The 26,685-nt window shown below is 41.9% G+C and overlaps 1 protein-coding gene across 5 annotated transcripts in view; it reads right to left on the reverse strand.

Moving 5' to 3' along the window:
* The window catches only part of ap3b2 (adaptor related protein complex 3 subunit beta 2), a 105,105-nt gene extending 80,334 nt beyond the window's left edge, over positions 1-24,771 (reverse strand). For all 5 annotated transcript variants that reach the window (XM_029758429.1, XM_029758427.1, XM_029758428.1 and 2 more), the window contains exon 1: positions 24,635-24,771. In XM_029758429.1, coding sequence (XP_029614289.1) covers positions 24,635-24,747 — 113 coding nt within the window. In that variant the 5' untranslated portion in view covers positions 24,748-24,771. The remainder of the gene's footprint in view (positions 1-24,634) is intronic.
* Positions 24,772-26,685: the final 1,914 nt, after the last annotated feature.

The raw sequence follows: 26,685 nt of genomic DNA on the forward strand, positions 1-26,685 counted from the left end.
CAAGTTTTAATAAAACAATTTTGGTAGCCTTTCTATATTGAAGATTGAAAAATAATTTGGTGCATTTTTCCCCATATTCCATCCAGTTGGCTTTATTTTTATATGGATCTTTCTTGAATAAGTTCCTCCATTGCTTTTTGTTTTTCCTCTAACTTATTCTGTGCCTCTATGGTACCGTTTTTATTGCTATCTAACTGTACTGTTAGTCCTTCAATTTCCTTTGTTAATATGGACTCTTTTGATCTAAATTGCTTTTGTTTTATAGATGGGTACTGAATTGCATGGCCTCTAAAGGCACACTTAAAAGTGTCCCATACAATAAGGGGATCTGCTGTACCTATGTTATGTCTGAAAAAGTCAGTTATAAATTCTTCTGTCCTAGTTCTAAACAATTTATCATCTAGTAGGCTTTGATTAAATTTCCAATATCCTCGCCCACGCTGAAATTCTGTAAGAGTAATATATATGCCAATTATGTGATGATCCGACCGCATTCTGTCCCGTATCAACAATTTTTTAACTTTTGGTGCCAGAGAGAATGGCATAAGAAAGTAGTCAAGACGACTAGCTTGATTAAGCCTCCACCATGTATATCTCACTAGGTCAGGGTATTTAAGTCTCCATATATCCACTAATTCCAATATATCCATGACATTCATGATTTCCTTAAGTGCCTGAGGGTGATAGTTTGTAGTGTGATTTCCTTTCCGGTCCATAGAGGTATTTAAGTCCGTATTAAAATCTCCCACCATAATAATAGAGTCTAGTGTTGCTTGTAGAGTTGATAAATTCTTATATACATTTTCAAAGAAGCTTGGATCATCATTATTCGGACCGTATAGGTTAATAAGCCATATCTGTTTATTGTCCAATAACATATTTAAAATAATCCATCTACCTTGATAATCTGTTTGGACAATTTGCACATTTGGATAAAAATGACTGTTAAAACCTGTTAGGGCTAGGGGGCAGTATTGACACGGCCGGATAAAAAAACGTACTCGATTTAATCTGGTTACTACTCCTGCCCAGTAATTAGAATATGCATATAATTATTGGCTTTGGATAGAAAACACCCTACAGTTTCTAAAACTGTTTGAATGGTGTCTGTGAGTATAACAGCACTCATATGGCAGGCAAAACCCTGAGACAAATCCTGACAGGAAACTGAAATCTGATGTGTGGATATCACTTCAAACATTTGCCATTGAAACACACAGGGGCTTGTGGATCATTTAGCACTTCCTATGGCTTCCACTAGATGTCCCCAGTCTTTACAAAGTGGTTTGAGTCTCCTACTATCAAAAAAGACTGAAAGAGAGCCTGTTTATCTTGGTCACAGGGGACGGGCCATTACCATTGTGACGTCGGCGCCCATGGGTACTCTCCCTTTTCGAAACGTTTTGAAAGACAATGCAACCGTCCCAATGGAATATTATTGAAGCCCTGGTTGAAAAAGCCCCTAAAGATTTATGTTATACAACGTTTGACATGTTTGAACGAACTTAAATATATATTTTTTGCTCATTCCTGACGACAAGTCAGACGCACACGGTACATTTTCACTAGCCTTCGGAGCGCGCTAACACTATTGGGACATAAATTATTAACTTTTTTGAACAAAACTACATTTGTTATGGACCTGGGATTCCTAGAAGTGCCTTCTGATAAAGATAATCAAAGGTAAGGGATTATTTACAATAGTATTTTTGATGGTTGATCGTTCCAAGATGGCTCCAACATTTATAGCCTAGACTTTTTTTCTGGGCATACCACGTCGTTTATTGCAAAGTGTGATTTCCCAGTAAAGTTATTTTAAAATCTGGCAAAGAGATGGCATTCAAGACATGTTAAAACCTCTTACATCTAGATGTTCCGCTAGCGGAACGTCTGCTCCAATATCCAATGATGGGCGTGGCGCGAAATACAAACTCCTCTAAAATCCGAAAACTTCCATTTTTCAAACATATGACTATTTTACAGCTATTTAAAGACAAGACTCTCGTTAATCTAACCACACTGTCCGATTTCAATAAGGCTTTACAGCGAAAGCAAAACAATTGATTGTCAGCAGAGTACCCAGCCAGAAATAATCAGACACCCATTTTTCAAGCTAGCATATAATGTCACAAAAAACAAAACCACAGCTAAATGCAGCACTAACCTTTGATGATCTTCATCAGATGACACACCTAGGACATTATGTTATACAATACATGCATGTCTGTTCAATCAAGTTCATATTTATATCAAAAACCAGCTTTTTACATTAGCATGTGACGTTCAGAACTAGCATTCCCCCCGCAAACTTCCGGGGAATTTACTAACAATTTACTAAATTACTCACGATAAACGTTCACAAAAAGCATAACAATTATTTTAAGAATTATAGATACAGAACTCCTCTATGCCCTCGATATGTCCGATTTTAAAATAGCTTTTCGGATGAAGCACATTTTGCAATATTCTAAGTACATAGCCCAGCCATCACGGGCTAGCCTATTTAGACACCCACCCAGTTTAGCCTTCACCAAAATCACATTTCCTATAAGAAAAAGGGTCTTACCTTTCCTGTTCTTCGTCAGAATGCACTCCCAGGACTTCTACTTCAATAACAAATGTTGGTTTGGTCCCAAATAATCCATCGTTATGTTCCATCAGCGACGTTTTGTTCGTGAGTCCTAGACACTATCCGAATGGTAAATCACGCATGGCGCAGAACGTGACAAAAAAATTCGAAATATTCCATTACCGTACTTCGAAGCATGTCAACCGCTGTTTAAAATCAATTTTTATGCAATTTATCTCGTAGAAAAGCGATAATATTCCGACCGGGAATCTGCGTGTCTGTAAACTGAGGGAAAAACCGAAAGACGGGGGCGGGGCAGGTCACGCGCCTAAGCCTTTCTCCTCTGATAGACCACTTAGCTTTTGCTCTCGTGTGTTTCAGCCAGGGCTTTGAATTACGTCATTCCTGTTTTTCCCGGGCTCTGAGAGCCCATTGGAGACGTGGGAAGTGTCACGTAACAGCAGAGATCCCTTGTAATAGATAGAGAGAATCAACAAGGGCAAGAAATGTTCAGACAGGGTACTTCCTGAACAGAACCTTCTCAGGTTTTTGCCTGCCATAGGAGTTCTGTTATACTCACAGACACCATTCAAACAGTTTTAGAAACTTTGGAGTGTTTTCTATCCAAAGCTAATAATTATATGCATATTCTAGTTTCTGGGCAGGACTAATAATCAGATTAAAATCGGGTACGTTTTTTATCCAGCCGTGAAAATACTGCCCCCTAGCCATAAGAGGTTAATCTATAAGTCTTTGAATGACAATATTACATTTTAACAATGTTTTCGAATAGTAATTTTGTAAATTGTAGCGCTAATAAACCGGAAGCATTTGAGGCAAAAGATTTTCTGAACGTCATGCGCCGATGTAAAATGCTGTTTTTATATATAAATATGAACTTTATCGAACAAAAAATGCATGTGTTGTGTAACATGATGTCCTAGGAGTGTCATCTGATGAAGGTTGTCAAAGGTTAGTGCTGCATTTAGCTGTGTTTTGGGTATTTGTGATGCATGCTAATTGCTTTGAAAATGGCTGTGTGATTATTTCTGGCTGGGTACTCTGCTGACATAATCTAATATTTTGCTTTTGCTGTAAAGCCTTTTTGAAATCGGACAACGTGGTTCGATTCAGGAGAGGTGTATCTATAAAACGGTGTAAAATAGTCATATGTTTGAGAAATTGAAGTTATAGCATTTATGAGGTTTTGCATTTAGCGCTACGCGATTCCACTGGCTGTTGATTAGGGTGGGACGCAAGCGTCCCACTGGCCCAGAGAGGTTAATTAAAACCATCACCCCTTTTGAATTTCTTTGCCCATGGGAGAAATATATTTCGCCCCCCCAAGTTCTTTTTCCACAAAACTTCATCTAAAATTGTTGAATGGGTTTCCTGTAAACAATAGATATTATATTACTTCTCTTTTAACCAGGTAAATACTGATCGTCTTTTCTTATAATCTGCTAGGCCATTACAATTGTAACTGCCTATACTTATTTCACCACTTACCAAAATGAGACACAACTTTAAATTCTATTTATGAAAATATACACTGCTCAAAAAAACAAAGGGAACACTTAAACAACACATCCTAGATCTGAATGAAAGAAATAATCTTATTAAATACTTTTTACTTTACATAGTTGAATGTGCTGACAACAAAATCACACAAAAATAATCAATGGAAATCCAATTTATCAACCCATGGAGGTCTGGATTTGGAGTCACACTCAAAATTAAAAGTGGAAAACCCCACTACAGGCTGATCCAACTTTTATGTAATGTCCTTAAAACAAGTCAAAATGAGGCTCAGTAGTGTGTGTGGCCTCCACGTGCCTGTATGACCTCCCTACAACGCCTGGGCATGCTCCTGATGAGGTGGCGGATGGTCTCCTGAGGGATCTCCTCCCAGACCTGGACTAAAGCATCCGCCAACTCCTGGACAGTCTGTGGTGCAATGTGACGTTGGTAGATGGAGCGAGACATGATGTCCCAGATGTGCTCAATTGGATTCAGGTCTGGGGAACGGGCGGGCCAGTCCATATCATCAATGCCTTCCTCTTGCAGGAACTGCTGACACACTCCAGCCACATGAGGTCTAGCATTGTCTTGCATTAGGAGGAACCCAGGGCCAACCGCACCAGCATATGGTCTCACAAGGGGTCTGAGGATCTCATCTCGGTACCTAATGGCAGTCAGGCTACCTCTGGCGAGCACATGGAGGGCTGTGCGGCCCCCCAAAGAAATGCCACACCACACCATGACTGACCCACCGCCAAACCGGTCATGCTGGAGGATGTTGCAGGCGGCAGAACGTTCTCCACGGCGTCTCCAGACTCTGTCACGTCTGTCACGTGCTCAGAGTGAACCTGCTTTCATCTGTGAAGAGCACAGGGCGCCAGTGGCGAATTTGCCAATCTTGGTGTTCTCTGGCAAATGCCAAACGTCCTGCACGGTGTTGGGCTGTAAGCACAACCCCCACCTGTGGACGTCGGGCCCTCATACCACCCTCATGGAGTCTGTTTCTGACCGTTTGAGCAGACACATGCACATTTGTGGCCTGCTGGAGGTCATTTTGCAGGGCTCTGGCAGTGCTTCTCCTGCTCCTCCTTGCACAAAGGCGGAGGTAGCGGTCCTGCTGCTGGGTTGTTGCCCTCCTACGGCCTCCTCCACGTCTCCTGATGTACTGGCCTGTCTCCTGGTAGCGCCTCCATGCTCTGGACACTACGCTGACAGACACAGCAAACCTTCTTGCCACAGCTCACATTGATGTGCCATCCTGGATGAGCTGCACTACCTGAGCCACTTGTGTGGGTTGTAGACTCCGTCTCATGCTACCACTAGAGTGAACGCACCGCCAGCATTCAAAAGTGACCAAAACATCAGCCAGGAAGCATAGGAACTGAGAAGCGGTCTGTGGTCTCCACCTGCAGAACCACTCCTTTATTGGGGGTGTCTTGCTTATTGCCTATAATTTCCACCTGTTGTCTATTCCATTTGCACAACAGCATGTGAAATGTATTGTCAATCAGTGTTGCTTCCTAAGTGGACAGTTTGATTTCACAGAAGTGTGATTGACTTGGAGTTACATTGTGTTGTTTAAGTGTTCCCTTTATTTTTTTGAGCAGTATATGTTTGTAAACCATTAAAAGGTAACATGATGATTGAGTGTCTATATAGCTGTACCATGATATTTGCATTGCTACTAAGTAAACCTCCAATTGGTCCCTACTATTCCACCCGCTAAAAGCCTTCCTCATCCCTAGTTGGGTTGTCATCCCAATGCCCGGCAGACCACCCCCGATCCCCCGTATCCCATAGCCCTGAACAGACTGGGATCCATCCTTCGAAAAGAGCACACAGTGCCACTTACCGAATTGAAGTAAATCAATTGCCAAATGCATTTCCATCGCCCTCACCTCGATTTGTATTATATATAGCTGTGGATCATCCTCTATTGTCCCTAACATCTTTTACTCCTTCACAACAGTTGTGGGATACACACATACACCCACACACACCCACACTCACACACACTCAACCCTTTCCCCCCACACAACCATAAGCTCACATTCTCAGCAGTTGCACCATCCCAGAGCCCAACTCAAGAAAGGTCTTGATTTACAAATGCATTTACAGTTGCAGCTGCATTAGCTCAGTGACTTTTAATGTGGCACTGTCATAGGATGCCACCTTGACAACAAGACAGTTCATCTAATTTCTGCCCTGCTAGAGCTACCCCGGTTAACTGTAAGTTCTGTTATTGTGAAGTGGAAACATCTAGGAGCAACAATGGCTCAGCCGCGAAGTGGTAGGCCATACAAGCTCACAGAATGGGACTGTCGAGTGCTGAAGCGCGTAGTGCGTAAAAATCGGCGGTCCTCGGTTGCAACACTCACTACCAAGTTCAAAACTGCCTCTGGAAGCAACGTCAGCACAATAATTGTTAGTCGGGGGCTTCATGAAATGGGTTTTCATGGCCGAGCAGCCACACACAAGCCTAAGATCACCATGCGCAATGCCAGGTGTCGGCTGGAGTGGTGTAAAGCTCGCCGCCATTGGACTCTGGTGCAGTGGAAACGCGTTCTCTGGAGTGATGAATCACGCTTCAGCATTTGGTAGTCTGACGGACGAATATGGGTTTGGCGTATACCAGGAGAATGCTACCTGCCCGAATGCATAGTGCCAACTGTAAAGTTTGGTGGAGGAATAATGGTCTTGGGCTGTTTTTCATGGTTCGGACTTGGCCCCTTAGTTCCAGTGAAGGGATCTTAACACTACAGCATACAATTACATTCTAGACGATTCTGTGCTTCCAACTTTGTGGCAACAGTTTGTGAAGGACTTTTCCTGTTTCAGCATGACAATGCTCCCGTGCACAAAGTGAGGTCTGTCAGAAATGGTTTGTCAAGATCGGTGTGGAAGAACTTGACTGGCCTGCACAGAGCCCTGACCTCAACTCCATCGAACACCTTTGGGATGTATTGGAACGCCGACTGCGAGCCAGACCTAATCCCCCAACATCAGTGCCCGACCTGACTAATGCTCTTGTGACTGAAAGGAAGCAAGTCCCCGCGGCAATGTTCCAACATCTAGTGGAAAGCCTTCCCAGAAGAGTGGAGGCTGTTATAGCAGCAAAGGGGGGACGAAATCCATATTAATCCCCATGATTTTGGAATGACATGTTCGACGAGCAGGTGTCCACATACTTGTGTAATGTAGTATATTTTCAAGCATGGTTGGTGGTGGTTGCATCATGTTATGGGTATGCTTGTTGTCGGCAAGAACTAGAGTTTTTTTTAGGATGAAAATTAATGGAATAGAGCTAAGCACAGGCAAAATCCTAGAGGAAAATCTACTTTCCAACAGACACTGGGAGACAAATTCAACGTTCAGCAGGACAATAACCTAAAACACAAGGCCAAATATACAATGGAGTTGCTTACCAAGATGACATTGAATGTTCCTGAGTGGCCTAGTTACAGTTTTCACTTAAATCGGGTTGAAAATCTATGGAAAGACTTGAAAATGGCTCTGTAGCAATGATCAACAACCAAATTGACAAATTAATTATTTGCAAATAATGTGCAAATACTGTACAATCCAGGTGTGCAAAGCTCTTAGAGACTTACCCAGAAATACCCAGAGCTGTAATTGCTGCTGATTCTAACATTTATTGACTCAGGGGTGTGAATACTTATACTTTAATATTTCTATATTTAATTTTCAATAATTTTGCAAACATTTCTAAAAACATGTTTTCACGTTGTCATTATGGAGTATTGTGTGTAGATGGGTAAAAAACAAAATGTAATCAATTTTGAATTCAGGCTGTAACACAACAAAATGTGGAATAAGTCAAGGGGTATGAAAACTTTCTGAAGGCACTGTAGACTACTGTCGAGATCTTACTCCGAGGGAGTAGTTCGCTGGGGTGAGAATGGTGCTGTTGACAGGTTTCGAGACCTCAAATCCCACAAACCTTAAAACCTGCTCCCTTCCATTATCCTTGTATACAGTCTATGGTTCCTCCACAGAGAATACAATGGACTTAACCGGACTTAGCGTCACAACCGCGCCTCAACCAACGCAGGGTTAACAAGACATTTATTCTCTTCCTTCAGGAGCCTGTTAGTCGATGACTCATTGCTAATAGAAGTACACATTACGTAGGGATGTACAGTAGGCCTCCGTGACTAGAGAATTTTCTGATGTTTAGCATCATGCTAACAGAGGATGATACTAGTGGGCTGGCGTATTGCTCAGCAGGGTGGGACTGTAAATTAGATTTCAATAGATAAGGAAGTTATCGATTTTGACAATGAAAGGAAGGCAAAACTTGTAGAGATTACTAGCCTAGTCCCAGAGCTGCATATACTGTTTAGCCAACTCCGATAGTTGTTGTCCTGTCAAATTTGTTGGCACAAAACAGATCTGGGACTGGGCTAGTAGATTACACCACCAAGACAACAACCTATTCAAATAACCTACCCAAAATAATGAGGAGGAACATCTTGACTTTACTGTGTGTAAGCGGTTAGTGGTTTGTCTTACATGACAACATGGAGAATGTTTGTGCAGAAACATGAACATTCCTTCATCTGCTACATCCATCTCCCAGCTGTGTGAATGGCACATTGAAAAAGCAATCCTCTCCAAGGTCTTATTGCTTTTTCTCCACGAACGCCACTTCATCCTACATCTCAACTCAAAATGTTATTTTGCAACCAATTTTCGCTATATTTTTTATCATCACTGAGAACATTTCTGGTCTGCTGAGAGAAAACTCGAACATTCTGTGCATCTTCCGGCACGCGTTAAATGTTAACACTGAGGCTGTACCCGCTTTAAGTTAGTTTTAACAATGGTCAAGTAAGCTACTGTGGCTATTTGATCATAATGTAGGCCTACCAGAGTGTCTCAAAATACAACTAAATAAGACAAAAGCAAGCACTTTACCTTACTCTCTTTTCAAAGATGTCTAGAAACACATGTAACTCACTTTTATCTCAAAACAAGCGCATCTACCCACAGCCGCTGATGCTGTAAACACAGTCCAGTTTAAAGTGAATGGCACAGATCCATAAATGGCAATGGTCTATTTTCATATAGGCCTACTGCATCTCTGATTGGTTATGGCGCACCGGTCTGTGTAGAGTACATGCCTGAGTCGTGCCAGTCAATTAAATAAAATCATACTCTGATGTGTCCTGCCTACAACAAAATCTCCTGTATTGTTAGTTTTGCATACTAAGTCTTGCGTAGTTCGTTTTGTTTTGTTGCACTGAAAGTGGCTAATATTGCGTTGATTCGATCACAATTCCCAAAGTAAAGGGAAAAGTTGAGTGAAGTTCAATCTCGTGCTTCTCTGCGCGTGCTAATATTTCTTCTGCTTGGCAGTCCAGGGGAGCTGTGCTTTACAGGGAACATTGATTGTAACCCCACTTCATCCTAATTCATTCAATGCAGAATTTAAGGATTCAAATGGACAATTTGTGAAAGAGCCAAACAGATCCACAAATGGCATCAATCTGTCACATTTTCGATGACATGGCAGAGAAAAATGCCCTGAGCAACATGGAATGTGGTGGTGACTCGGGCACGTTTCCAAGGCAACAGCATTTCCTCTGCCATGTTTATACAGAGACCAGCCGACTTGCCATCCTGTACACCTGGGATACAACAGAACAATGCAAACATGCTGGGTAATTGCACATCAGATAAAAACTAGCTGTCGAGTGGCCATTATTGAACAGTTGACAAAGGGCTGCTGCTGCTATGACAATCTAAAACTGGATTTAAAGCTGTACGATGGAGGTATATTGTGTGTGTTGTTGTCTCATCTGGACATGTCATATAAGCAAGGTTTAGGGTCCAACTTTAAGAAATATTTTGTGCACAAACCAGTTTGTTCAAGCCCTGTAGTAATTGTTGTTGCTGCTATGACAATCTATAACGGGATTTAAAGATGGACGATAGTAGTAAATTCTCTGTGTGTTGTCTCAACTAGACCTGCAATAAAAGATAGGCTAAGGGTTAAACTTTTAGAATGTCCATGCACCGGTAGTTTGTTCGGCTCTCCATGTCCTATAAAAGCCCATTTTCTATGGCATCCATTATACGTGCCACTGCCACTAAATCAATCTCTCATTTGAAAGGCCTGAGCTAGATATCTTTCCCACTATGTATGATACCATAAAAAAATGTATTGAATGTACAAAACATTAGGACTACCTGCTCTTTCCATGACAGACTGACCAGATAAATACAGATGAAAGCTACAGTATGATCCCTTATTGATGTCACTTGTTAAATCCACTTCAATCAGTGTAGATGAAGGGGAGGAGACAGGTTAAAGAAGGATTTTTAAGCCTTAAAACAATTGAGACATGGATTGTGTATGTGTGCCATTCCAGCTCTCCCTCCACATTTTTAGAAGTTCAGCTGTGGAGCTGTGAAGAAGACAGGATATTTTTTTCAAATTACATTGCTGCAAAACAAAATCTCTGCTTAGAACATAAGATTGCACAGCTAACCAAACATTTCTGCTGAATACATGGTATATACTGTAAAGTGTCGATACAATAACCATGTTTCCATCCACATTTTTTATTGGAGTAAAATCATACCATAAGAAAAAAAATCACAACAGCTGTGATGGAAACAGGAAGTTACTGTACATTTTTAGAAATGCCGACAGATCATTTGTTCGTTCGACAGTGGGATCTTTTTTTGTGTCGGTAAAATTAGTTATGTGAGAAATGGCGGTGGAAGCAACTTTATGCGCAAATATTGATATAACAACCATCATATCGAAGTAAACTTGGAGTCATGCGATGATACGGTGAGTGTTCCTCCCACTACAACTCGGGAAACCATGCAGTTTATTAGGCTACAGATTAAATAAATAATGATGAACTTCACAGGGCGGTGAAAGTGCAGTTATCTTGATGCTCCTTTCTAATAAATATCGAGGGCCTTATTCTGGTAACATGATGATTGACCCTTAACTGCCATTTGACAAATACAAATATTCTCGCTCTTACCCATAATAATCTCATCATGTAGACTAGCCTACCTGCACTTTATCAGCGAGCTGTTGGCTAGAGCGCACGCTGCCCAGTGTTGCCAACTCCTCAGTAAGGAAAGTAGCTATTGGCTGTCCTAGAAGTCGCTAAATAAAGTAATCACCTAATTTGCATAATTTGCCATGTGCATGTAATTGTGATGGACGCTGTAGGAGAGAGGAATAACGTCGTGGGAGAGACAAAAAGTGAGTAAAAAACACCTTAAATATGTTTAGAACTAACTACAAATGAGCAAGCTGCAGAGAGTGGCACACACAGCGAAAAAGAACCAGATATTTGAGGCCATACTCCTCCTTCAGCACTTTATGGACCCATTGTTAATCCCCGTCATAACAGAGGCATTGTCAGTCCCTATCCCCAGGAGTTTCTCTTTTTTAAGACAACACTTCGAGGAAAGCCACAACAGCACGGGCTATAGATTTGGCATCTCCTCCCTCCAACTCGACAAGTCCCAGAAATGTTGATACAATTGTCTGCTTGGTGTCACTAAAGTACCTTATCACAACCCCCAGGTACTTAGAAACGCTTACATCCGTGGACTCATCGAGGAGGAGGCTGAAACGCTTGTCACCCACATCTGCGACCAACTTTTTCAGAAAGTATGCTGCTAGAACACCATTAATCATTTCTGTGCACTTTGTCCTGTGCATTTTGAAGTGGGTAGCAGCAGTGAAGTCTGAGAAAGCAGCTCTACATGCTTCTCCAATGTGATCACATGCCAGCATGGAACAGTGTTTAGCAATAGCTAATGCCATGGTGGCTTCAGCCTTTTTTGCAGAGTACATTTTTTTTAACCATAAATGGCAGCTTGTTTTGGGTGGAACTGTTATAAGGCTTTGCCTTTTTAGTATGTTTTTGAGTTGTCATGTGTTTTTGAACATTACCTTTATTTAACTAGGCAAGTCAGTTAAGAACAAATTCTTATTTTCAATGACAGCCTAGGAACAGTGGGTTCAGGGGCAGAACGACAGATTTGTACCTTGTCAGCTCAGGGATTTGAACTTGCGACCTTTCGGTTACTAGTCCAATGCTCTAACCACTAGGTTACCCTGCCGCCCCACTAGGTTACCCTGCCGCCCCACTAGGTTACCCTGCCGCCCCACTAGGCTACCCTGCCGCCCCACTAGGCTACCCTGTCTCCCCACTAGGCTACCCTGCCGCCTCACTAGGCTACCCTGCCGCCTCACTAAGTTTGGCGTAGAAATCAGCCTTACAATACAGGCAGTATGCCCGTGTATCATCTCTAGTAAACGGCTTCAACCAGCCTTTGAATTCAGGGTTTGACACTCACTCCTTTCTGTATTTTTTAGTGTACAGTTTAGACTGAGACATGATGAGCTAGCCAGCTAGATGTTTAGTTTATGTTACAGAGAGGCACACACACAGTGGACAAGGTGAGTAAGTGACTGCGGCTGTGTGAGTCAAATACAGTGATTTATTTTTGTGCAGTGATTTATTTTAGACAAAGAACATTTTACATTTACATCCCGCCCTGAATGTAAGCCAGGGTGGGATAAGCCAGCGGCGGCTTCCCGCATTTGCAGTCTGGACGTGGAGGGGTGAACATCTCCTGCTCTGACTGCAGCTGGGAGGGACTGCTGAGCTAGGACTGGGCCGCCTGTGAGTGCTTTGGGACAGTGGGGTGGGCCCACAGAAGCACCCGCTGCTCGTTGAGAAGAGTAAGAACAATATGTGCTTTCACGTCAGAGTCTCCAAAAGTCTCCAATAACACCAGAAAAAGTCGCTAGATTTGTCACTAGTCGATTTTTTGAAAATGTGTCGCTAGAGGGGTCTGAATACTCGCTAAATATAGCCACAAAGTTGCTAAGTTGGCAACACTGGCCAAGACCAAAGTAGGCACATTTGCTATTTAATGCAAGAGTTTTTGTGGCAAAACTACGGTAGAGTTGAAAAAGCGATGGAAACACATTTAACTTTAGATTTTTATTCGGTACATGAAAGATGTTGTGTGCAGTATGTCATCACGCACTGAACGGAAAATGCGCATCTTTTCTTTTTGCAGATTTTAGAATATTTGCATTAAAATCTGTCGCCAATTGGATGGAAACCTAGCTATTAATTAAGTGGCCAAGAATAATTATATTGTTTTGAAAATTGTGAATTTACACTGTTATACCAATTCACTTTCACTCTTTGTGTGTGAAACATTCAATTAGCTTAAATCTAATACATTATCTAAAATTGGATTATTTGTGATTTTCATAGTTTTATCACAGGTTGTACTCTGTCTCACTAGGGTTGCAAACATGGCCAGCAAAATCCATGGAATATAAAAAAGAATATAAATCAGAAACTTGGCGTGCCTAGCTGGTTGGGGTTCTCTGACACAGACAGACTGTGTACCCATTGAACCCACTCAAGGCCATCCTGCCATGGAATAGCAATACAGTGAAAAAGCCTTCAACACAGTGACTTAACTGTGAGCACCATCTGCTGGTGTAAATGTTTCAGTACACTTTATCGAAGGTTATCTATTGTCGATAACATTGGCTTTTGTGCTTATGTCAACAATTGCAGGTTAGTATATCACTGCAAGTATGTTAATGTATATTATATTGAGGGTATAATAAGGGGTATTGAGGGTTTGTGTATTGAGTATTTCACAATTGCTTTTGCAGGGGTGCTTTCATGTAATGGAGGCTAGTTTGTTTGCCATACTCATCATCCACTAAAGCCTAAAGAAGACCAAAATATGTAATATGTGAAAAAAGTTTATTACAAGACAATTTTTATGCCAATTGTTTATCCCAATAGACAGTTGAGTATTTTAGACCATGATGTCATGGTTAAAAAAACGTGGAGCTTGCTTGCAAATGAACTCTGGGATCACAGTTATGGCAATCATTTCACTGTGAATACATCATGGAAATCTAATCTTGCAATAACAACCTCTGTTCTATTCCACCAAAAGAGAGTAAGTGGAACTCCTGTTTGGTAAGCCTACCTTAAATGGTGATGTATTATCGGTAAATAAAAAAAAGTGCTTAAATAAGCCTTCCTTAAATGGTGGTGTATTATCTGTCAGTCAAAATAAAGTTGCTTAAAAACTCATACCTCCATCAAAAGCGAGCTGACCCATTTAACGTAAGAGCAATTGGAATGATTTCTCACCAATTAGTGGTTGTAATTAACACTGACTATTTCTGAGTGAAAATCTTTCAAAAGATGTAGAAGGAAAAACATGAAGGTGTTCAAACAAAGTTGTGAATGTGCAATAAAACATGCTTAATTTCTAGCTTAGTCACTACATACAGTAGGCCAGTCACTAGACTACACGGCTCCCCAGAGACATATAAAGGCTACACTTCTAGTGCTGTGAATCAGATATCTAGACTAGGATCATCAAATATACCAACATACCAGACCAGAACTTCTACATGGCCAGGAAATGAACTTTTTTTTAATCACACAAGATGATAGCATTTTTGCTATTGGCTTAAGCAACACACACACACACACACACACACACAGATGCCTCCCATTTTGCATATTTAATGCATTCATTTCACAGGCACCTAAATATAGCCCATACCTGGAGTGCATCCCAAATGGCACCCTACTCACTATATCGTGCACTACCTTTGACCAGGGCCCATAGGGAATAGGGTTCCATGTGGGACACACCCCTGGAGTGCAGCAAATACAGTAAATACCACAGACTAGTCTGACTAGTCCCATGGAGAATCATAAAAGAGTAAATTAATAATTATTTTTTTAATAAACAGAATGACAAGGACAATCGGATTCAGCTGGGGACTTAGAGCACCATGCAATCATGCTGAAGAGTAGCACAGCGGGTCAAAGTGATGGCGTCCTTTAATAAAGACCTAATGGGTGCGAGCTGGAAGCTATGCTCATAGGGGGGAATTCCGACCAGAGTTATGCGTGCGTAAATGGAACATAATTCCCTTTTTGATGGACTTTTTTCTCGACGCATCTGCTGACCTTAGATTAAGCATGAGAATAGCATGCTATTCACCCGCTATTTGTTTGGGTGGAGGTGTGTCTACAGATACGCCATATTCCAACCTTGACTTAATTCCCTAATAATTCCACCACTTTAAAGCGCGATAAAGTGATGAATAAGGTCAAGCAACCTGTTGGTTCCAAGAGGAGAAACATCAAATGTATTTTTCCCGATAGAAATAACACCATTCTCCATTAAATGTAATTTACAAATTGATCAAAATAAATAAATAAAAAATTTTTTTAAAAATGCATGAAATGAAATGTATGTATTCACTACTGTAAGTCGCTCTGGATAAGAGTGTCTGCTAAATGACTAAAAATGTAAAATGGAAATGATCAGAGCTATTGATAAGAGCTAAGTAAATGAGTAAGCCGTTTGGATAAGGGGATTGTAAACATAAATGACAATTTTTTAAATCTATAACTCTATTTTATCTTATGATCGCTGGAGATAAATGTTAAACAAGTCATATGGCAGCAAACTGAAGCATACATAGCTTATCACCATTTCCACAGTGAAGTTTATTAAATGCTGGCCTTTATAATTTGCAAGGATGAAAGAGACCCACTCTATAGACTTCTGTTGACATGCGCAAATAACAGTATAGTGCCAAACCTACCTAATTGATTTATGATTTCTAGAAAGTTTTAATTATATTACCGGACTTTTCACTGTATTTTTTTTTTTTTTACAATTTTGATTATATAAAATTTTAGCCACTAATCGGTAGCCACAGTCGGGTATACCTACATACAGTGCCTTCTGAAAGTATTCAGACCCCTTGACTTTTTCCACATTTTGTTAGGTTACAGCCATATTCTAAAATGGATTAAATAGTTTTTTCCCCTCATCAATCTACACACAATACCCCATAATGACAAAGCAAAAACATTTTTTTCAAAAAACTGAAATATTACATTCACCTAAGTATTCAGACCCTTTACAAAGTACTTTGTTGAAGCACCTTTGGCAGCGATTACAGCCTCAAATCTTCTTGGGAATGACGCTACAAGCTTGGCACACCTGTATTTGGGGAGTTCCTCCCATTCTTCTCTGCAGATCCTATCAAGCTCTGTCAGGATGGATGGGGAGCGTCGCTGCACAGCTATTTTCAGGTCTCCCCAGAGATGTTAGATCGGGCTCAAGTCCGGGCTCTGGCTGGGCCATTCAAGGACATTCAAACACTTGTCCCGAAGCCACTCCTGCGTTGTCTTGGCTGTGTGCTTAGGGTCGTTGTCCTGTTGGAAGGTGAACCTTCGCCCCAGTTTGAGGTCATGAGCCCTATGAGCAGGTTTTCATCAAGGATCTCTCTGTACTTTGCTCCGTTCATCTTTCCCTCATTCCTGACTAATCTCCCAGTCCCTGCCGCTGAAAAAGATAACACAGCATGATGCTGCCATCACCATGCTTAACTGTAAGGATAGTGCCAGATTTCCTCCAGATGTGACGCTTGGCATTCAGGCCAAAGAGTTCAATCTTGGTTTCACCAGACCAGATAATCTTGTTTCTCATGGTCTGAGAGTCTTTACGTGTCTTTTGGCAAACTCCAAACGGGCTGTCATGTGCCTTTTACTGAGGAGTGGCTTCCGTCTGGCCACTCTACCATAAAGGCCTGATTGGTGGAGTGCTGCAGAGATGGTTGTCCTTCTGAAAGGATCTCCCATCTCCACAGAGGAATTCTGGAGCTTTGTCAGAGTGACCATTGGGTCCTTGGTCACCTCCCTGGCCACCTCCCTCACTCCAGAGAATGCGATTCCACTGCTCCAGAGTCCAATGGCGGCGAGCTTTACACCACTCCAGCCAATGCTTGGCATTTCGCATGGTGATGTTAGGCTTGTGTGTGGCTGTTCGGCCATGGAAACCCATTTCATGAAGCTCCCGATGAATAATTATTGTGCTGACATTGCTTCCAGAAGCAGTTTGGAACTCGGTAGTGAGTGTTGCAACCGAGGACAGACGATATTTATGTGCTACGCGCCTCAGCACTCGACTGTCCCGTTCTGTGAGTTTGTGTGGCCTACCACTTTGCGGCTGAGCCATTGTTGCTCCTAGACGTTTCCACTTCACAATAACAGCACTTACAGTTGACCGGGGCAGCTCTAGCAGGGCAGAAATTTCACGAACTGACTTGTTGGAAAGGTGGCATCCTATGACGGTGCCACATTGAAAGTCAGTCTATGGAGATTACATGGCCGTGTGCTTGATTTTTATACACCTGTCAGCAACGGGTGTGGCTGAAATAGCCAGATCCACTACTTTGAAGGGGTGTCCACATACTTCTGTATATATAGTGAACTTGGTGCGTAAAGTGTCGCCAAACCATTTATTTTATTATTCATAAATACTTTCCTAACCCTAAAAAATATACAAGATCAGAGTATTTCTAAATATACCAATTTGTCACACCCTGAACTGTTTCACCTGTCTTCGTGCTTGTCTCCACACCCCTCCAGGTGTCACCCATCTTCCTCATTATCCCCAGTGTATTTATACCTGTGTTCTCTGTTTGTCTGTCGCCAGTTTGTCTTGTCTTGTCAGGTCTTACCTTACCAGCGTGTTTTCCCGTCTCCCTGCTTTCTCAAGTTCTGTTTCCTAGTTTCACCCGGTTTTGACCATTCTGCCTGACCTGACCCTGAGCCTGCCTGCTGTTCTGTACCTGCCTGACTCTGACTCATTTATGAACCTCTGCCTGTCCTGACCCCAAGCCTGCCTGCTGTTCTGTACCTTATTAACTCTGCCCTGGATTACAGACCTCTGCCTAGCCTTCCCTGTAGCTCAGTTGGTAGAGCATGGTGTTTGCAACACCAGGGTTGTGGGTTCAATTCCCACGGGGGGCCAGCACAGAAAAAAAATGTAGAATATGTATGAAATTGTATGAAATGTATGCATTCACTACTGTAAGTCGCTCTGGATAAGAGCATCTGCTAAATGACTAAAATGTAAAATGTCTTTGACCTATCTTTTGCCTGCCCCCCTGTTCGGGTCAATAAACATCTGTGACTCTAGCTGTCTGCATCTGGGTCTTATCCTGAGTTCTGATACCAATTAGTGCTGAAAAGGAGAAGAATATGTGTATATTTAGGCCTACGTGGCTTTATTTCATTGATCCCTAATATTCTGAACTGTTCTCTCCATATGTTCCAGGGAGTCTGTCGAGAAAATGCAAATTAAAAGGTACACCAAATTTAAACGGATGATGGCTTTAGATAAATATACTGAAAACCCTTTTGAATGAACTTCACGAGAAGCTGTTGGTTGGAGGGTTTTCAGCGGTTGAATTCAATTTATTCAGGGCACGCATGGGAACCAGGCTTGCAAAGCCTGTTATGGACCTACATAAGGTATGTCTGAACATCAACTTCTGAGAAGTGTGTAGGAAAGGCGTAAATCTGAATCGGGCCCATAGTATATAACACAGTCTGTCTCCAAAGGATATTGTAAAATTAATTAAAAAATGTATTCAATGAAATATCAGGTGCATGATCATTTTTTTTTATCACAACATTAAATATGTTTACAGGGATAGTTCACCCAAATTACAAAATTATATATTGGTTTCCTTACCCTATAAGCACTCTATTGACAAGGTATGACAGCAATCCATGCTTTGGTTAAAAGGCACTGCATGGTCAATCCGACGTCCGCATTGGCCGTGCAGCATTTACGGGGATACGGCCTCTGCAGAAGGCAGGGCATTCATACTTCTTGCTCTTCACTGTTGTAAAGGAAGTTGTCAAGGAAGTAAGTTTGTGTTTAGACATGACCTCCCGCCCCCACCTCCCATCAACCAATCATGTCAATGCGGAGCTATACAGAGCCCTATGCATTGTTACAAAATCTGGGCGGCGCAAGGTGATGCAGCACGTAACTCAATTTGGCCTCTGCATGCCTCCGGAGGATCCGCAATTGCGTCACACCATCCATACGGCCCCTCTGACCACATTTTTGGATCAAGCATAAATTGTCTCTTAGTTTCCCTGGCATAGTTAACCACATACAGTGAGGGAAAAAAGTATTTGATCCCCTGCTGATTTTGTACGTTTGCCCACTGACAAAGAAATGATCAGTCTCTAATTTTAATGGTAGGTTTATTTGAACAGTGAGAGACAGAATAATAACAAAAAAAACGTATGTCAAAAATGTTATAAATTCATTTGCATTTTAATGAGGGAAATAAGTATATGACCCCCTCTCAATCAGAAAGATTTCTGGCTCCCAGGTGTCTTTTATACAGGTAACGAGCTGAGATTAGGAGCACACTCTTAAAGGGAGTGCTCCTAATCTCAGCTTGTTACCTGTATAAAAGACCAGATCTTGGGTGAGAAACTAAGAGACAATTTATGCTTGATCCAAAAATGTGGTCAGAGGGGCCGTATGGATGGTGTGACGCAATTGCGGATCCTCCGGAGGCATGCAGATGCCAAATTGAGTTACGTGTCCACAGAAGCAATCAATCAATCAGATTACAAACTCTCCACCATGGCCAAGAACAAAGAGCTCTCCAAGGATGTCAGGGACAAGATTGTAGACCTACACAAGGCTGGAATGGGCTACAAGACCATCGCCAAGCAGCTTGGTGAGAAGGTGACAACAGTTGGTGCGATTATTTGCAAATGGAAGGAACACAAAAGAACTGTCAATCTCCCTCAGCCTGGGGCTCCATGCAAGCTCTCACCTCGTGGAGTTGCAATGATCATGAGAACGGTGAGGAATCAGCCCAGAACTACACGGGAGCATCTTGCCAATGATCTCAAGGCAGCTGGGACCATAGTCACCAAGAAAACAATTGGTAAAACACTACGCCGTGAAGGACTGAAATCCTGCAGCGCCCACAAGGTCCCCTTGCTCAAGAAAGCACATGTACATGCCCGTCTGAAGTTTGCCAATGAACATCTGAATGATTCAGAGGACAACTGGGTGAAAGTGTTGTGGTCAGATGAGACCAAAATGGAGCTCTTTGGCATCAACTCAACTTGCCGTGTTTGGAGGAGGAGGAATGCTGCCTATGACCCCAAGAACACCATACCCACCATCAAACATGGAGGTGGAAACATTATGCTTTGGGGGTTTTTTTCTGCTAAGGGGACAGGACAACTTCACCGCATCAAGGGGACGATGGACGGGGCCATGTACCGTCAAATCTTGGGTGAGAACATCCTTCCCTCAGCCAGGGCATTGAAAATGGGTCGTGGATGGGTATTCCAGCATGACAATGACACAAAACACACGACCAAGGCAACAAAGGAGTGGCTCAAGAAGAAGCACATTAAGGTCCTGGAGTGGCCTAGCCAGTCTCCAGACCTTAATCCCATAGAAAATCTGTGGAGGGAGCTGAAGGTTCGAGTTGCCAAACGTCAGCCTCGAAACCTTAATGACTTGGAGAAGATCTGCAAAGAGGAGTGGGACAAAATCCCTCCTGAGATGTGTGCAAACCTGGTGGCCAACTACAACAAACGTCTGACCTCTGTGATTGCCAACAAGGGTTTTGCCACCAAGTACTAAGTCATGTTTTGCAGAGGGGTCAAATACTTATTTCCCTCATTAAAATGCAAATCAATTTATAACATTTTTGACATGCGTTTTTCTGGATTTTTTTGTTGTTATTCTGTCTCTCACTGTTCAAATAAACCGGCCCAAGCTCCCAACTGCCAGGCCACCAACCATCCAAGATCCCCCCCACAGTTCCCTGTGATCGGGTCTTTGTCACAGGCTACAAATGAAGACAGACACATTGGTGACGCAACTGTGATCGTCCTTATCCAATTCTGAGGTGCATATTGAAGATTTTGGAAGAACTGTCCACATGTACTTTTCGTCAGCCAACAAAATGAGTAGGCCTAATGAACAGCAAAGGCAGTAGGCTATGTCAATCTACTATCCCCCATAGTACAAAAGTTAACCTATTCTATTCTGTGTGAGGAATAAATATTCCAAACATAGTCTGGGATGTGATAGATTCCAAATTAATACAACCACTACCATCAAAAAAACTTTTCAAGCAATGTGGCTGACACAACAGATCAGAACATTTAGCTTAAAATGTTGATAAACTATTAGGCTATTTCTTCACATTATAAGCGCAGCATTGCGCACACGGCAGTAGGCTATAAGCGCGAATGTTCAAAAATACTATCAATTAGCGTTAAAAAAACACCATTCTCAAAAGTAAACTCCAATACAAATATGCATGTAATGCTTTCATTATAAAGGTGCATTTTTATGGTATGCATGCCAGTTAAGCTTTCCACCTGTTGTAAAACTGATTAATGTGCTTCATTTTAAGAAGCTGTTTGACCACTTTAGTTGTGATACAAACCTTATCAGGCCTATGGGCTTGGCTACATGAGGTGTGTGACTATTATTTGAAGAAGTCGCCAAAAAAAGGCATGCGCTGTTTCTTGCCTTACTGCACACAAGCTGGGCATCATTCACACGTAATAATATATCATTCACAAGTGATAGGTTAATATTGCCACCCATCAGACTATTCTTGATTTCATCTTTTGTCTTTACATATACTAAATAATATATGTGTGAAATTTGTTTGGATTTATAATGGACCAGGGGCAGGGGAAAAAATACATGTCATCTACGCACTTAAATAGTGAATTAAGTACGCTTTTTCCATGGTTCATTATCATGCCAGCCAGGTAGACTATACTCCTGTTGTAAAGAGAAGCAATGTGCTTAATATTAGGAAAGTTGAGAAATAAATATAGTAGGCCTAGCCTATAGAAAGCTGATGGAATCCTCCTATTTTTAATAGAGAACATTACTCTGTTTTCTCACGCAATTACATAGCCTATAGAAACGTTGCGCAACATGAGCTCATGGATTGTCATGAATTAGATTTTCGAATGCATTTGCATTGATGTCAGACTGATTAGAGGGACAATAGAGTGCTGAGTACCAGGCAGTTAGCAAGTTTGGTAGGCTACTAATGATCATCAGCAGCCTCAGAGCTATGAGAAGCCTAATTACCGTGACTAAATGATCACGTGGAATTTGACTGCCGTCACAACTCGTGACCGCCCGTGTGGCGGTAATACGGTCACCGTAACAGCCCTACACATACTGACGTTTTAGCATTTGTGGCACAAATACCATTCAAGTCATGGGACTGATATTAGCAATTTTCACACATCATTTTCAAATCATCTATATGTGACTTTGTTGAGCTTCACAATCAATTTTAAATACTTTTGGACATAATGCGCAAAAAATGCTAATATTGGTCCTATAATTTGAATGGGACTTTTTTGTCACAAATGCTAAAACGTTAGCATATGGAAACGGTGCCATGAAAACTAAACCAAAAAATGAATTGCTGTCATATCTTGTCCATAGACTGCTTAAAGGGTAAGGAAACCAGTGTGTAATTTTGTAATTTGGGTGAACTATCCCTTTAAGTATAAAAATGGGATAACCGATAAATGTATAAAAGATGCCGCATTTTGGCAAAAAGACCAGATGTGGCTTAATGACCTTTTATAACACCCTCTATGTAGTATTATAACTTTGCTTATGAATGATTAGTTAACCATTATGTAGTGATTGTGGAGACTTTGAAGCCTTTATAATTTGTTGTTATGCCTGTTTTAAAGGTGTGACCGATGAAACAAACACCTGCAAAGCACAGATGCAAAAGTTAGACCTTTGTGAGGTTATCTTATCTTACATGAAAAATTGTTTGTGGTCCTTCCAATGCAGCCATGCATGCACATATCAAATAACACAAGCCGTTGTGACATCAATGTTTCCTCTTTTATGAAGAAAGCATCAATGTGAAAGTGACAGCTGAAGCAAAGGCAGCTGGGATGACCTGTCCTAACCTGCATATTTTACACTAGCTTTCTCACTGGAGCCATAGACCGGCCCACTTGCCGTGTCATAAAAAAAATACAGTATTTGGAAGGACATTTAGGCTATAAAGTATTAATTACTTATACAGTGATCTTGGCACCCTGAACCAAACAGTGACACAAGAGTATAAGTGTTTGGTTCAGGGTTCAGTATACAGTATAAGTGTCTACCCTGACTTGGGCATATCAATAGTGTTACCAGTGCTCCTTTTCTCCAATGCATTTTATTGCATTGCACTTAGAGCAGGTTGGGGTTGAAGCCTGCAGCAATCAATGAACTGCAGATAAGAGCAGAAGTGACAGGTAGGCAGACTGCCCTTTCCTCTGCCCTGCAATCTTCAACCATAGATCCAGGATCCAAGAGAATACACTAGACACACACACTAAGCTACAAACTGGTTTCAATAGCAAGTTCAATAGCAGCATCGGCATCTCCCCCTACTCCTTCATCAATCTCAAATAACATGAATACAACAATACTGATAAATAATACAGTACAATTTAATAGCACTGTCTAGACCTGCAATGATTAGACTCAACATAGCATTGTGTAGGGTCAAACATTAGATTCAGATAGCACAGTAAATCAACTGAATTATTTAAATGGCAAACTTTATATCTCAGATATAAATTTTTTGTTAATCAAATAACATGTTATTAGTGTAATATAGCAGTGATTATCGGTTGATAGCAGCCTATGAATTGTCTTAGTTTGCCTTCGCTTTCTTAACCTTTTGCCAAGTGGCCAAAAGTGGAAATTATATTCAACACAGTTCCCTAATTGCCCTTCAAGAGTAGGCTATACAGACAAGGCCACTTGAAACGACCTTTCTGGAGAGCATTCTGTGAACACAAGCCACTTCGCCCTACACGCACACCGTCCTCTTCAGCACCACGGAGCTGTCCGGTCGGCCGTTCTGCAAATATATAGAAAACGAACGCTCCTTACGTAGACTATTATGAAGATTATTATGCCTAGTTTCATCTGTAGTATCAATTTCCAGCAACAATCTTTCGCACATTTTAACCTCCTATCGTGTTTGGTTGACTAGGCACTGTAAACGGATTTCTAATGGGACAGCGTTTTGGACGAATAGGCTATGCTACACGAGTGTTCAGCCCCATTCGCGTTCAACTCAGATTAAGAATTTAAAATGTAGCCTATAGCCTAGATAGAATACTGAACAATTACGCTATGTGATAGCAATCTGTCAATAAATAAACCCACTCTAACAGAATATGCATATTGCTACTGCGGCCTAGTCCCATTTAAATTGGCCTAACACCAAATCACTGTAAGATTCAGCGCTTCAACCCTGATGGCCTTGTCGTGGTAGCAGCATACGGCAGTTTTCCCGAGCAAATAATCTAGGACTCTAGAAAATACAAAACTATGACTGTTCAAACACATATTTTTCAATCGAAGTAGGCTATGTTGGCGACATTTTTATTCTAACGTCCACAAGCCTATAAAGCCCGTTCAAGCGCCGCTTCCTCTCCATCTTGACAGGCAGGAAATTGCATCCACCTCGCACCTCCCCCATAAACTGCCCATGATATTTCAATATGACAACATTAAACATAACCGCGACAAACGCAAGCGGCGACGGGTTTTTGCACCTACCTTTTGTAGTCGGAGGAGAAAATCCCTCCGCTGGCCGGGTCGTGGCCATATTCGGGCTCCCCGACATTCGAGGAGCCCCCTTTTTCATCATTGAAAGCGGAGCTAGCAGACATTTCAGCAGCTTCTTTGGAACACAATGATGGAGATTTAGTGCGGCGGTCAGGGCACCTCTTAAAGGCACACTACCCGCTATCTCCCCTCTATTCTCTGTGACACACCGTCACCAAGTAGACTAGGCTGTCCCCAACATTGGAGCTACGTAAGCCTACAGTCGACAACATAAGGTCTGGGGACTCATTTATAACAGTTGCGTAGATTTCTGTGTGCACCATTTCTGAAAAGTCTGTACACACATATTGAGATTTATAAACTTGCCATATATACATGTTTCTGCTATAAATCAGACCTGTCGTAAAACTGTGCACATGAACGAGCATTAAAACTCCGTTTGGAAAACGCCCAACATTCACCTTTTATGGTGACAATAACGCCATTTATTTGATGTAAAATGTGAAACTATTTGAATTAGGCCATGGCAGTTTCTATAATATATATATAGTGGCAGACCAGGGGGTTTGGTCAAGACGTTTACACAGATCAGACACGGACAGAGTAGGATTAGTTCGGTTTCAAGGGTGTTTATTTAAATAATAAAACAAAATAAAAGGATAGGTCTCCTCCATGAGACCCTCTCCGGGATACCGTCTTCTGGGCTCCGGGTCTTGCTGTATACTGTCGGGCACAAAAACTGAACTCCCTCCTTTTAGCTCGGGCACCGTCTCCAACTATACGGAAGTCACCTTTCTTCCCCCAGTCCCTCCTCTTTATGGGACTCGTACAGCTGGTGAGCAATCAGCCCTTGATTACGCACCAACCACAATCAGCCCCAATTAGTCCTGGCCGGAGAGCCCGTCGAGACCTGGCACGTCCAGCAGAGGGAGCCATCGCCTCGTGATGTAGACTCCGTCTGCCATCAGGCCTCGACGAGTCTCCCCCTGGTGGCTGACCTGCTGTACGCCACAATATAGTACCAGTCAAAGGTCGGACACATCTACTCATTCCAGGGTTTTTCTTTATTTATACTATTTTCTACATTGTAGAATAATAGTGAAGACATCAAAACTATGAAATAACACATATGGAATCATGTAGTAACCAAAAAAGTGTTAAAATATTTGTGATTCTTCAAAGTAGCCACCCTTTGCCTAAATGACAGCTTGCACACTCTTGGCATTCTCTCAACCAACTTCATGAGGAATGAGTTCCCACATATGCTGAGCACTTGTTGGTTGTTTTTCCTTCACTTTGCGGTCCAACTCATCCCAAACCATCTCAATTGGGTTGAGGTCGGGGGATTATGGAGGCCAGGTCATTTGATGCAGCACTCCATCACTCTCCTGCTTGGTCAAATAGCCCTTACACAGCCTGGAGGTGTGTTGGGTCATTGCCCTGTTGAATAACAAATGATAGTCCCACTAAATGCAAACCAGATGGAATTGCGTATCGCTGCAGAATGCTGTGGTAGCCATGATGGTTAAGTGTGCCTTGAATTCTAAATAAATCACCGATAGTGTCACCGGGAAAGCACTCCCCACACCATCACACATCCTCCTCCATGCTTCATGGTGGGAACCACACATGCAGAGATCATCAGTTCACTTTGGAACCAAAAATCTCACATTTGAACTGATCAGACCAAAGGACAGAGTTCCACCAGTCTAATGTCCATTGCTCATGTTTCTTGGCCCAAGCAACTCTCTTCTTCTTATTTGTGTCCTTTAGTAGTGGTTTCTTTGCAGCAACTTGACCACGAAGTCCTAATTCATGCAGTCTCCTCTGAACAGTTGATGTTGAGATGTGTCTGTTGCTTGAACTCTGTGAAGCATTTATTTGGTCTGTAATTTCTGAGGCTGGTAACTCTAATGAACTTATCCTCTGCAGCAGAGGTAACTCTCTTCCTTTCCTGTAGTGGTCCTCATGAGAGCCAGTTTCGTCATAGAGCTTGATGGTTTTTGTGAATGCACTTGAAGAAACTTTAAAAGTTCTTGACA

The sequence above is a fragment of the Salmo trutta genome, chromosome 7 (genome assembly GCF_901001165.1).
Source record: "Salmo trutta chromosome 7, fSalTru1.1, whole genome shotgun sequence".
Classification (NCBI taxonomy): Eukaryota; Metazoa; Chordata; class Actinopteri; order Salmoniformes; family Salmonidae; genus Salmo; species Salmo trutta.